We start from the raw sequence: 12,007 nt of genomic DNA on the forward strand, positions 1-12,007 counted from the left end.
GAGACGTGTCAGCCTTCTTTATAATAATGTCCATATATAGTAATGTCTCAGGGACCAAAACAGAGTCACGAGGAGCAGTTAGTAAATGCTCATTACCACATTAACCTCCTGTTCACTGGTGTACCATACTGTCACGTGTTACCATCTGATGTCCTAATAAAGTGTGGACTGTCTGTTCCTGTGAGCCTCGCGTGGTTCTCATGTTCATCTGGTCATCATTAGAGGGTCAAAGCACCAGACGTCTTCTGCTGCTGTGCCCACATTCTCATGGAAACACCTCCCTTCAGTTCTCAGGAAGACAAAGTCACAACGAGGAAGCAAAGTTCCTCACCTGCTTTAACCTCATCTTCTCTGTGCTGTTTCCCAGCTGCTACAGGATCACCAAACTGCAGCAAATCAAGACGACGACTTTGACTCTTCACTGTCTGTTCACGTGTCAAACATCACCGTGAATCCTGTCTGTGTTCTGATCAACACTGACTTAAGAAAACAATTACAGCCAACATTGATCTTAAGGATCAAACTTCACACTTTCAACTTCCTCTTCTTTTTCTCAGGTTGTGAAACACGTCATCATCACAAATACACTGTGGGACTGGACAAAGTGTGAAGTTGAGGTTCAGCTTGAACATTAATAAAGCTGAAAGCCACAATGAGGTAGTGACATCTCGCTGTCCACAGGAAGTAGGTGCAGCATCTTTAGACTTTCGAGACTCAGACTTTAGAGACTCCGACAGTAACCAGAACAAGACAGACTGAGAATCACGATGGACGAGTTCAAATGGATTCAAATGTCTTCATTTGTTCTCCTGACGCTTCAGTTTACAGGTAAGATTCCACACATCACATCTACGAAAACAACCATCACACTAACTCTGATAAACATTTTCATCATTTTCTCTCATCTTCTTCACAGCAGCAGCTGATCAACACTTCACTGTGAGAGATGGAGTTCAGGTCAGTTTGCCTTGTGACAACAGGAGAGATGATCTGCATGGATGTGATGAGGTTTACTGGCTCTTTGCTGATCCTGAAAACAGAGCAGCGGTTTTGCTGGTTGAGCGAGGACAGATTGGTGAACAGGCCAGAACCAAATCAGACAGACTGAGTGTCACAAACAGCTGTTCTCTGGTTATAAAGAAGGTCTCAGCTGAGGATGCTGGTCGTTACCTCTGTGTGCAGTACAAATCAGGACAACAACAAGGTCAAAACTCTCCGTTTCATCTGTCTGTGGTCACCAGTGAGTATTTACAGCGCGTCCGGAAAGTATTCACACCACTTCGCTTTTTTGCACAATTTGGTTATGTTACAGTCTCATTCCAAAATGGATTAAAATCATTTTTTTCCCTCACAATTCTACACAAAATACCCCATAACGACAAAGTGAAACAAGTTAACTTGAATTTTTTATTTTTTTTGCAAATTTATTAAAAATAAATGAACAAAAATATAACATGTACATAAGTATTCACACCCTGTGATCAATACCTGAAGCCTCTTTGGCAGCAATTACAGCCTCAAGTCTTTTTGCGTATGATCCTATAAGCACACTTATTTTGGGGCAGTTTCTCCCACTCTTCAATGCAGAACCTCTCAAGCTCCATCAGGTGGGATGGGGATCGTCGGTGCATAGCCATTTTCAGATCTCTCCAGAGATGCTTACTAGGGTTCAAGTCTGGGCTCTAGCTGGGCCACTCAGGGACATTCACAGAGTTGTCCTGAAGCCAGTCCTTTGTCATGTTGGCTATTTGCTTAGGGTCGTTGTCCTGTTGGAAGATAAACGTTCACCAGTCTGAGGTCCAGTGCACTCTGGAGCAGGCTGTCAGCAAGGATGTCTCTGTAAATTTGCTACAGTCTTTCCCTCGACCCTTACTAGTCTCCCAGTTCCTGCTACAGAACATTTCCATAGCATGATGCTACCACCACCATGCTTCACAGTAGGAATGGTTTTAGGCCAGGTGATGAGCAGTGCCTGGTTTCCTCCAGACATGATGTTTGTCATTCATGTCAAAGAGTTCAATCTTTGTTTCATCAGACCAGAGAATTTTGTTTCTTGTGGTCTGAGAGTCCTTCAGGTGCCTTTTGGCAAACTCCAGATGGGCTTTCATATGCATGCCTGGCCTGGCCACTCTACATTACGGGTCTGATTGGTGGAGTATTGCAGAAATGGTTGTCCTTCTTGAAGGTTCTGCCCTCTCCACAGAGCAACACTGGAGTTCTGTCAGAGTGACCATTGGGTTGTTGTTCACCTCCCTGACTGAGACCCTTCTACCCAGATCACTCAGTTTAGCTGGACAACCAGCTCTACGAAGAGTCCTGGTGGTTCCAAACTTCATCCATTTACAGATTATGGAGGCCACTGGGCTCTTTGGGACCTTTAATGCAGCAGAAATGTTTCTGTACCCGTCCCCAGATCTGTGCCTCGACACAATCCTGTCTCAGAGGTCTACAGACAGTTCCTTTGACTTCAGGCTTGGTTTGTGCTCTGACATGCTCTGTCAACTCTGAGGCCTTATATAGACAGGTGTGGGCCTTTCCAAATCAAGCCCAATCAACTGAATTTACCACAGGTGGACCCAACTCAGGTTGTAGGAACCTCTGAAGGACGATCAGTGGAAACAGGACGCACCTGAGCTCAGTTTTGAGTGACATAGCAAAGAGTGTGAATACTTTTGTACATGTTACATTTATTGTTTTTCGTTTTTAATAAATTTGCTAAAAATTCAAGCAGACTTGTTTCACTTTGTCATTATGAGGTATTGGAATGAGACTGTAACATCATAAAATGTGGAAAAAGCGAAGTGGTGTGAATACTTTCCGGATACACTTTACATCATAAAGTTTTCAGCTCAGACTGTGAAACATTACAATAATTCTGATTACTGTGATGAAGTTCATTTTGCTCTTGTTGTCTTTCTCTCACAATGTCTCCATCTTCACCAGTGACTGAACGTGAGGACGCTGATGAGGTGACATTAAACTGCTCTGTGTGGACATATGGACCATGTGGACACACAGTGAAGTGGCTGTTTAATAGAACTGACGTGGATAAAGAAAACCACCAAGTGAAGACATCACAGTCTTCCTGCTCTGCCTCTCTGACGGGTCTGAGTTCACATTTCATTTATGACTCCAGGTTTGACTTGTTGAAGTGTGAAGTGACTGATGGGGACAAAGTTCAGTTTCTCTTCAGTCCTCGGCCCTCAGGTGAGAAACCAGGTGAGAACATGTTGAGCTGTTTAAAGTCACTTCAAAGTGACCTCAAATATTTGTTTGATTTATGGATTTGAAGTTTTAATATCACATCACAACACACGTTTTGCACTGAGCAGTTTGTTGAGTTGTGTTCATCTGTTCAGGTGAGGACACAACAACAACAACAACAACAATGAAGCCAAGAACAACAACTACGACATCATCATCGACAACAACAACACCTGAAAACCCCATAAAAACAGAAACCATCTCAACATCTGCGATCACTGAGACTCCAACAGGACTAAACAGCAGTGAGTCAGCATATTTATTCACCAGAGTCAGTCGGCTTCATCCTCACAGGATCATGACTGACTCAGCACATTTTCATGACAATCCGTCCAACGGCTGCTGAGATATTTCAGTGTGGACCAAAGTGGAGGACGACCGACTGACTTTGTCATCCCTGCAGTCGCTAACACGACTAAACACACGTGTTGTGCTTCTGATTTCTGAGCCCAACTTTCTCGTCTGACGTTATTGTTGTGTTCCACAGGTTGTACAGATCGTTCTGTTCTGGACTACATGATGTTGGTTCTGCGTGTGGCTGAACTCCTCCTCATTACTCTGATTGCTGTTCTTCTCATCAGAGCTGCAGGTGAGAACATTCAGACCAACATTTGTTCAGACTGACCAACACAAACTGGAAGTTTGGAGCTGAAATGTTCCTCTGTGCTTTATTTTCCAGGGAAGCAGAGACCACCTGATGACAACACTGTGAGTTGAACAGAAACACTGAAGTGAAGCCGTGTGTAAAATTCAAAATGTGTATCAATGATCAGGGACTGTGAGTCAGTGTAGATGATGAGAAGCTGCTGCTGCTAACTGTTCATGTTACTGTAATGCAGGACTGTGAACGTCTCACCGTTTGTGTCTGTGCAGGTTTCACACTCAGTCAGAAGGCGGACGGCGAGGCGTTCAGGTGCAGCAGCTGGTCAGGTAAACGTCAGCTCAGACAGGAGGTGGTGGTGCGTTCAGGGTTCTGCTTCTTAACAGTCAGCTGGGAGGAAAATGCAGCAGTCTGGGAAATTTTGACTAAACGTATGAAGTGTTGATGAATTTATTTGTTCTATTTGAACTCAGGTGTGTTGTTTTCACAGGTGCATTGTGAAGAAGACGGACGCGACAGCTCAGTGACATATGAAAACACCGGAGACGCCTCTGCTTCTGTTCACTTCCACACCAACAGCAGCTCTCCAGAGACATGAGTCCACTGCTCTCACACATTTCTTATTAATCCGATTTCATTCTGATGTTTTAGATGAGGTCTCGGTTCATACGGTTGTCACGAGGAGCCGCAAAGTCTGGCTTGTACCTCATTTTAAGCTTGCTGTCCGTTTAACAAAGTTTTATCTTTTCCTGCGTCGCTGATGAAACTGTTTCCTTTGTGCAGCTCGGCCTGACGTCTCTGTTCTCAGTTTAGTTTCCTTTGAGGTCCGGAGTGTTTCTGCTCAGGTTTCAGAGGAGCTTTGAATGAACTTTGATTATTAACAGTGGTGTGTTGGTTAGAACTGATAATATGATCTGCTGAGCTGACGTGTTGTGGTGAAGTCAGTGTGTCCTGTTTAACAATTAAAGTTGAATTTGCAGTCATCAGTTGCTGATCCCACTCTCCATTATAGTTAACATGTGTGAAATGTCTATCATGTCCGTTACTGACATGCATACAAACACATACATACCTTTCTGCATATGTAATATTTAATCATCACTGAATGCTTACTAATGAAATTTAAATTCCACTGAATTTATACAAATGAAATATTTTACTTCACAGTGATGACATGTGTCACTGTTCCTTTAACAAATGATGTCTTTTGTTTAAGATTTATTGCTGTAAAAAGTTGTTTTATCCAAAAGGGGATGACGAAGGTTAACAAGTGAAGGAGTAAGCTGAGAGCTGATGTGCTCTGCCTTCATTAAAGCAACAGTTGTGAGTGAAAAGAAGGATGACAGTCACTGTGAGGAGGTCACTCTTTATTATGACAGGAAGTTGACTCAACATTTTTCTATAAGAAGCTTGAGTGTAGAGACTCACAAGTCGAGGAAGCAGAGAGAAAAGAGACACGATGGCTGGATTCAGATGGATTAAAATGTCTTTGTTTCTGATGCTGCTGCTTCAGTTTACAGGTAAGGACACATAGAACGTGTTTGACCAACACAGACATTTACAGACTATTTTATTCATGTCATTAAAGTTATTTTATGACTTGAAACCCAACAGACAGCAACTCTGTTTGTTTTCCAGCAGGTTGAGTTTCGTGAACTCTGACAAACCAAAGATGAAGCTTATAAGCAAACTTTCATCCTCACGCTGACATTAATAGTCTTTTTTATTTCTCTTGATTCTTTCTTTCTCTCTCATCTTCACAGCAGCAGCGACCCGACAGCTTGTCCTCCACTTCACTGTCAGAGATGGAGATCAAGTCAGTTTGCCGTGTAATAATATGATCGACGGTCAGCAGGAATGTGACAGCACAACATGGGTGTTCACTGCTTTAAGACGAGACACAGCAGCAGTAGAGCTGATTACCCTCGGACAGATTGGTGAACAGACCAAAACCAAATCAGACAGACTGAGTGTCACAAAGAACTGTTCTCTGGTTATAAAGAAGGTCTCAGCTGAGGATGCTGGACGTTACACCTGCAGACAGTACAAATCAGGACAACCACAAGGTTCAGAGTCTCTGGTTTATCTGTCTGTGGTCACCAGTGAGTATTTACATCATAAAGTTTTCAGCTCAGACTGTGAAACATTACAATAATTCTGATTACTGTGATGAAGTTCATTTTGCTCTTGTTGTCTTTCTCTCACAATGTCTCCATCTTCACCAGTGACTGAACGTGAGGACGCTGATGAGGTGACATTAAACTGCTCTGTGAGGACACGTGGACGATGTGGACACACAGTGAAGTGGCTGTTTAATAGAACTGATGTGGATAAAGAAATCCACCAAGTGAAGACATCACAGTCTTCCTGCTCTGCCTCTCTGACGGGTCTGAGTTCACATTTCATTTATGAGTCGAGGTTTGATTTGAAGTGTGAAGTGACTGATGGGGACAAAGTTCAGTTTCTCTTCAGTCCTCGGCCCTCAGGTGAGAAACCAGGTGAGAACATGTTGAGCTGTTTAAAGTCACTCCAACACACGTTTTGCACTGAGCAGTTTGTTGAGTTGTGTTCATCTGTTCAGGTGAGGACACAACAACAACAACAACAACAACAATAATGAAGCCAAAAACAACAGCTACAACGTTATCATTGACAACAACAACACCTGAAAACCCCATAAAAACAGAAACCATCTCAACATCTGCGATCACTGAGACTCCAACAGGACTAAACAGCAGTGAGTCAGCATATTTATTCACCAGAGTCAGTCGGCTTCATCCTCACAGGATCATGACTGACTCAGCACATTTTCATGACAATCCGTCCAACAGCTGCTGAGATATTTCAGTGTGGACCAAAGTGGAGGACGACCGACTGACTTTGTCATCCCTGCAGTCGCTAACACGACTAAACACACGTGTTGTGCTTCTGATTTCTGAGCCCAACTTTCTCGTCTGACGTTATTGTTGTGTTCCACAGCTCGTACAGATCGTTCTGTTCTGGACTACATGATGTTGGTTCTGCGTGTGGCTGAACTCCTCCTCATTACTCTGATTGCTGTTCTTCTCATCAGAGCTGCAGGTGAGAACATTCAGACCAACATTTGTTCAGACTGACCAACACAAACTGGAAGTTTGGAGCTGAAATGTTCCTCTGTGCTTTATTTTCCAGGGAAGCAGAGACCACCTGATGACAACACTGTGAGTTGAACAGAAACACTGAAGTGAAGCCGTGTGTAAAATTCAAAATGTGTATCAATGATCAGGGACTGTGAGTCAGTGTAGATGATGAGAAGCTGCTGCTGCTAACTGTTCATGTTACTGTAATGCAGGACTGTGAACGTCTCACCGTTTGTGTCTGTGCAGGTTTCACACTCAGTCAGAAGGCGGACGGCGAGGCGTTCAGGTGCAGCAGCCAGTCAGGTAAAGGTCAGCTCAGACAGGAGGTGGTGGTGCGTTCAGGTGCTGTCAGATTATTTCTTGTTTCCTGGTGTTTAATGTGGCTCAGTGGTGTGAAAGTGGTCAGTTAAAGTGTGTCAGAGTGAGAGTTTGTTTGTGTTGTGTTTCACAGGTGAATAATGATGAAGATGAAGATGAAGGTGTGGTGAAATATGAAAACTTTGGAGAAACTTCTGCCTCTGTCAGCCTCCACTGATCAACAACTTCCACATCGACATGAAGTCATGAGAGAAAAGACTCCACTGCAGTTAAATAACATCACATTTACACGAGCAGTCGAAGCTTTTAGACAACAAAAACCTGATGAGATCATTTTCAGTTTGGGACGACTGCTTGTTTTTATTTCATTCATCAATGTGAGAAATGTTTGTGCGTTTTGTGTGCTGAGACATTTTAGTGTGACTTTGGACAACAGCACTGATTTCATCTCATATCTGGAAGTCCACTGTGAGTTTTCTAAAACGTCTTCTCCTCCATCAGCTGTGAAAATCTTTATTTTCTGCAGTCACTTCAGAACTCAGCAGGTGGATTTCAGCTTCCTGGAACAGAAAAGATCATTTAACTCTTGTTGTTTTAGGATTTCCTGGTTGCTGTTGTAGCTTGAGCTCAGTTTCGTGTGTGTGTGTGTGTGTGTGTGCAGATGAGCTCATTTGAATTCACTTTGACTCAGCGTTGTTGCTAACATATTTGTTGTGATGTGTGTGTGTTTGGCTTGAATGTGTTTTCAGTAAAAGTCTTCTTCATCATATCCTCACAATATAATCTGCAAATAAAGAAATGCTGACCACTTCATTCTACATTGTGTGTTGTGATGCCTTCATGTTCTCACGGTGTCATAAAGGAAAATGAATGTTTTGTTGTCACAGCCGTGTGTGCTCCTTTGGACTGTGTGTCCCTCCTGTCCTCCTGTCTTCTATACCAGGTGTTCCACGTTGTAATTACTTAATGAGGTCCACCTGGCCTGGGAGGGAAGTGTTTATAAATGCACCTTCGCCAGCGTCTGAAGGAGAGGCTTCTGGGGTCCATCATGAAGCAGGTTCAACAACCTCTGAGTATGAATGTTAACTCTGAGTTGACAAACCCTGGGATGAAAATCTGTGAGTTTCCTGTTTCAACACAGCTGATTAGCATTAGTTCTGTCGACTCTGAGTATGTTGACTCAAGCGCGTGCACCACGACTATAAAAAAGCCCTCATCAATGGAGCCCCGATTCCCTGATTCACCACGGAGGCCAGAGGGGAAAGAAAGCGCTCAACATATTTTTCACCTCTGGAGCTGGAAATCTTGATGGAGGCTTACGGTGAATATGAGCATTTATTCCGGAAAAAAAGTAACCCGACAGCAGCGGCAAAAGAAAGAGAAAGTGCACGAGGGCAAAAATCACTGCTCGAGTCAATGTGTAAGTTCTGTGTTTAATCACTCATAAAATATTGTATGTAAAAAATGGTGTTGACCCTCTGCTCATGTAGGTGCAACCCAGGGGGTGAAAACAGACTTGGAGGCAGTTGAAAATGAAATATAAAACTCTAATTCAGTCAGGTGAGGCTGAAACATAACATGCCTGGTTGTATCTCACTTTGCTAACGTTTGATATGTCAAACTATTTAAATGTAATTAAATGATTTAATACTGGACAACTCTTTCATCCCTGCATGATGAAAACGGGTGGAGGACCTGCACCACCACCTCTAACAGAGGCAGAGGAGATGGCCCTTAGCCAAACTGCTGGAAGGCCAGTGGCTGAGGGAATCCCAGGGGGCAGCTCATCTGAGCCAGTCAGCCCCAGGACACAAGTGTCTTCATAACATGTAAGAAGTCCACACCTCTATAACGTTTTTTATGAAGCCTCTTTTAGAGACAGGATGTTTGTTCTTGAATCCAGTAGACTCTGAGGGACGTCTCCACCTGTTGGAGCCTCATGTAGCCCAACTCCAGCCTGTTGTATGGAACTCAACACACCAAAACTCATAACCAATAGTGGTATAAAGTTCACTGAATAAAATGGTTGTCTTCAAAGGATAATGAAGATGAAGACACTGTGTCTGCTGTCACAGAAAGGCCTACAGAGGCATCATATTAGATCAGCTTTACATGTACATGTGACATTCTTGTATGGATTTATATTGACATGGAAGCTGACATTGTTATTCTTTTTTAACAGAGCGTAACTGGACAGCATGAAGAGGGTCCATCAAACTCTGCAGCACCAATGGACACAGTGAGAGTTTCAGTAAACAACACAGTTTAATTCTGTACAATTGTACATGTAGAACAATATGACTTAATGTCATTCTTATGGATTTCCAGTTACCAGTTATACAGAATCCATCTCCTTAAACTGACTGAAAAAACAGATCAGGAAATGGTGCACTTGGACCGCCAGATCCAAAAGGCAGATCTGGAAATCGAGATACTTAAATACAAGTTAGAGGTGGGTGTGCAGTCACAGGTAAATTTAATTTGTCATTGGAACAAGATAAGATTAGATGAACTTTATTTATTGATCCCGCAGTGGGGAAATTCACTTCACTTCAATTCAATTCAACAGAAAAATAGTGCAAAAAGAAAGAAGTAACAAAAAAATATAAAGGTGAAATAAATTAACAATTTACAAAGTAATCCGGATTTCCAAAGCAATATGAAAACCATCCTGGTTTCTGGGAGGTGGATGGGGTCCTCCTCGTGGTCTTCTGTTTGTAGGGCAGGGTGTTGCTCTCCTCTAATAGTTGCAATATTATGGAGAACAACACAAGCCACAGTTATGTCACAGGCTCCCTCAGGAGTTACTGAGATGATGTAAGCACTGGGAACAGGCTTTCAGCAGGCCTACAGTCATCTCTAGCCTGGCTCTGGTCCAGCAGTGTGCCACATTGAAGTGCTGCTGGGGGCCTGGTTGAGGGTCTGGGTAAGGGGTTATGAGTGTGGGTTGGCAGGGGTAACTCCTGTCACCCAGAAGGAAGCCTTCAATCTCTCCTGCAAGTAAAGTCACATTTATTTAGTACAGATATTTTTCACAGACTAACTAGACAAAGATCTTCACAGTGACAAACAGCCACCAGTGCCATGTTTCAGACCACTTAACACAGTCCAGTCTGTTGCTCAGAGTAGACCCTCGATATATGCAGGAGTCCTGCTCAGACCCAGGCCACTTGGCTTCCACATGTGTGATGATGTGAGCTGCATCACAAATGATCTAACTTTACAGAAAATGAGACAGGTTAGTTGGAATGTTTGTGCTCTGACATTTAAAAAGAGTAGGAAACGGTTCAGGCTTATGTTCCGTAAAGGGGAGGAGTCAGAGACAAACTCGGGGTTTCCGGAATAAAACCCGCTCCCGACCAGGTTATGTTCACAGACTAAGTTACCGCGGTAACAGACTCTGAGTATGAGTTAACTCGCTTTATGAAACGGGATTAACTTACTCCTTAACTTCCCCCGATCTCGGGGTTAACTTACCTCCCTTATTGAAAGGGTTAACTCAGGGTGTCGCTGATTTCAGGCTCAACATGTGCAGGGTTTCCACATAACCTGCTTCATGAAACAGGCCTCTGGTCTCTGCTGACTTGTGACTTTGTAATGACTTCTTTGCACGTCATAAACCTGGGTACAGAATACACAACAAAAGAAACGCGTTAAGCTAACTCAAACAGTAGCAAATGACAATAATAATAATAATAATAATAATAATGTGCGTCACGCTTGACAAAACATATTCTCCAAACTGTATGCAACAACATACCTTTCAGCTGAAGCTGTTGTTCACTTTTAAACTTGGTTACCGCTTCTCGTTTTACTTGTTGTTGCCGCCTTTTCCGTTTACACTTTTGTAGTTACTTTAGTCCGTATGGATTCAAAATAAAAGCATGAATCCAGGTAAACAGTTTACAGCAACTGTTTACATTTGCTTTGAGAGTCTTTATAGTATCTGTGAAATTTCATTGTGTGGGTGAACCGGAGCCCCGGAGAAAACCCACAGGAACAGGGTCAGGGTTGGTGTGGTTCTTGATCTCTGGTCCTGGTTCCTCTGACGGTGAACCTCCTCCACCTGCAGCTGTTGGTGTGCTGCTTTATGGGATGAGGATCAGTAAAACCAAGGCGGCCAGAAAACCTGCAGTGATCCCCATGACCTTGAACATGTCCTTCCACCATTTTCCAGGGTTTGCAGCTTTCTTTGCAAGACGAGCAGACAGGTCTTTGATGTGAGCTTGTAGGCATCGAACGATCTCTGCTTCCACCACTGGATCCTCCAATAACATCAGAGTCTCCAGCATTCGCTTACCGCCGAACTTCTTCTGCAGCTCTTTTATCACGGCCTTGCACACTTTCTTGGTGCTCTTGATGTCCGGGCAGAAGCCTTCAGTGATGGTGAGTCCCTCCATCGTCTGGTTTACCATTCTCTTGATGTGGGGGACCCACTTCTCCTGGTTGCGGTTCGTGACAGCGTTACACTTGTCCAACACTCTCACCGTCAGCACAGTGACAAACATCTGGAGCTGGTTCTGGTTTTCTGCTCCGGCTGCAGGTTCACATCCAGAGGCAGGAGTCTGAGGTTGGTCCATAGTGGCCCCAGAGTTGCTTTCCTTCTCTTGGACTGTCTCCGCTGTGTTGTCACCAGACATGACGCTTTTCTACACGCTCGATATGCTCTGCTCTAAACACTCAGTAGTCTCTGCAATGAGATTAA

General features: G+C 43.5%; 1 protein-coding gene across 7 annotated transcripts; it reads left to right on the top strand.

Annotated features, from left to right (window-relative positions):
- The first annotated feature begins 592 nt into the window (after positions 1-592).
- LOC124050337 lies at positions 593-8,046 on the top strand. Of its 7 annotated transcripts, none has more exons than XM_046372787.1 (8): positions 593-828; positions 920-1,240; positions 2,944-3,219; positions 6,447-6,602; positions 6,845-6,946; positions 7,037-7,065; positions 7,231-7,326; positions 7,436-8,046. In XM_046372787.1, exons 1-8 carry the CDS (start codon positions 768-770, stop codon positions 7,517-7,519), a joined length of 1,125 nt encoding a protein of 374 aa, XP_046228743.1. In that variant the 5' UTR covers positions 593-767; the 3' UTR covers positions 7,520-8,046. The 7 variants fall into 7 exon arrangements, with proteins under 7 accessions (XP_046228743.1, XP_046228742.1, XP_046228739.1 ...); XM_046372786.1 differs by having other exon boundaries at positions 594-828; positions 917-1,240; XM_046372783.1 differs by lacking the exons at positions 920-1,240; positions 2,944-3,219 and adding exons at positions 5,632-5,967; positions 6,091-6,363 and having other exon boundaries at positions 601-828.
- Positions 8,047-12,007: the final 3,961 nt, after the last annotated feature.

Source organism: Scatophagus argus, chromosome 19 (assembly GCF_020382885.2).
Source record: "Scatophagus argus isolate fScaArg1 chromosome 19, fScaArg1.pri, whole genome shotgun sequence".
In the NCBI taxonomy this organism is placed as follows: domain Eukaryota; kingdom Metazoa; phylum Chordata; class Actinopteri; family Scatophagidae; genus Scatophagus; species Scatophagus argus.

Bases quoted from the DNA above. Each gene is read 5' to 3' on its own strand.
- LOC124050337 (XM_046372781.1), top strand. From the start codon at position 768: ATGGACGAGTTCAAATGGATTCAAATGTCTTCATTTGTTCTCCTGACG. The intron at 6,364-6,446 runs GTGAGAACATGT...TCATCTGTTCAG, and splicing joins GCCCTCAGGTGAGAAACCAG to GTGAGGACACAACAACAACA. The intron at 6,603-6,844 runs GTGAGTCAGCAT...TGTGTTCCACAG, and splicing joins TCCAACAGGACTAAACAGCA to CTCGTACAGATCGTTCTGTT.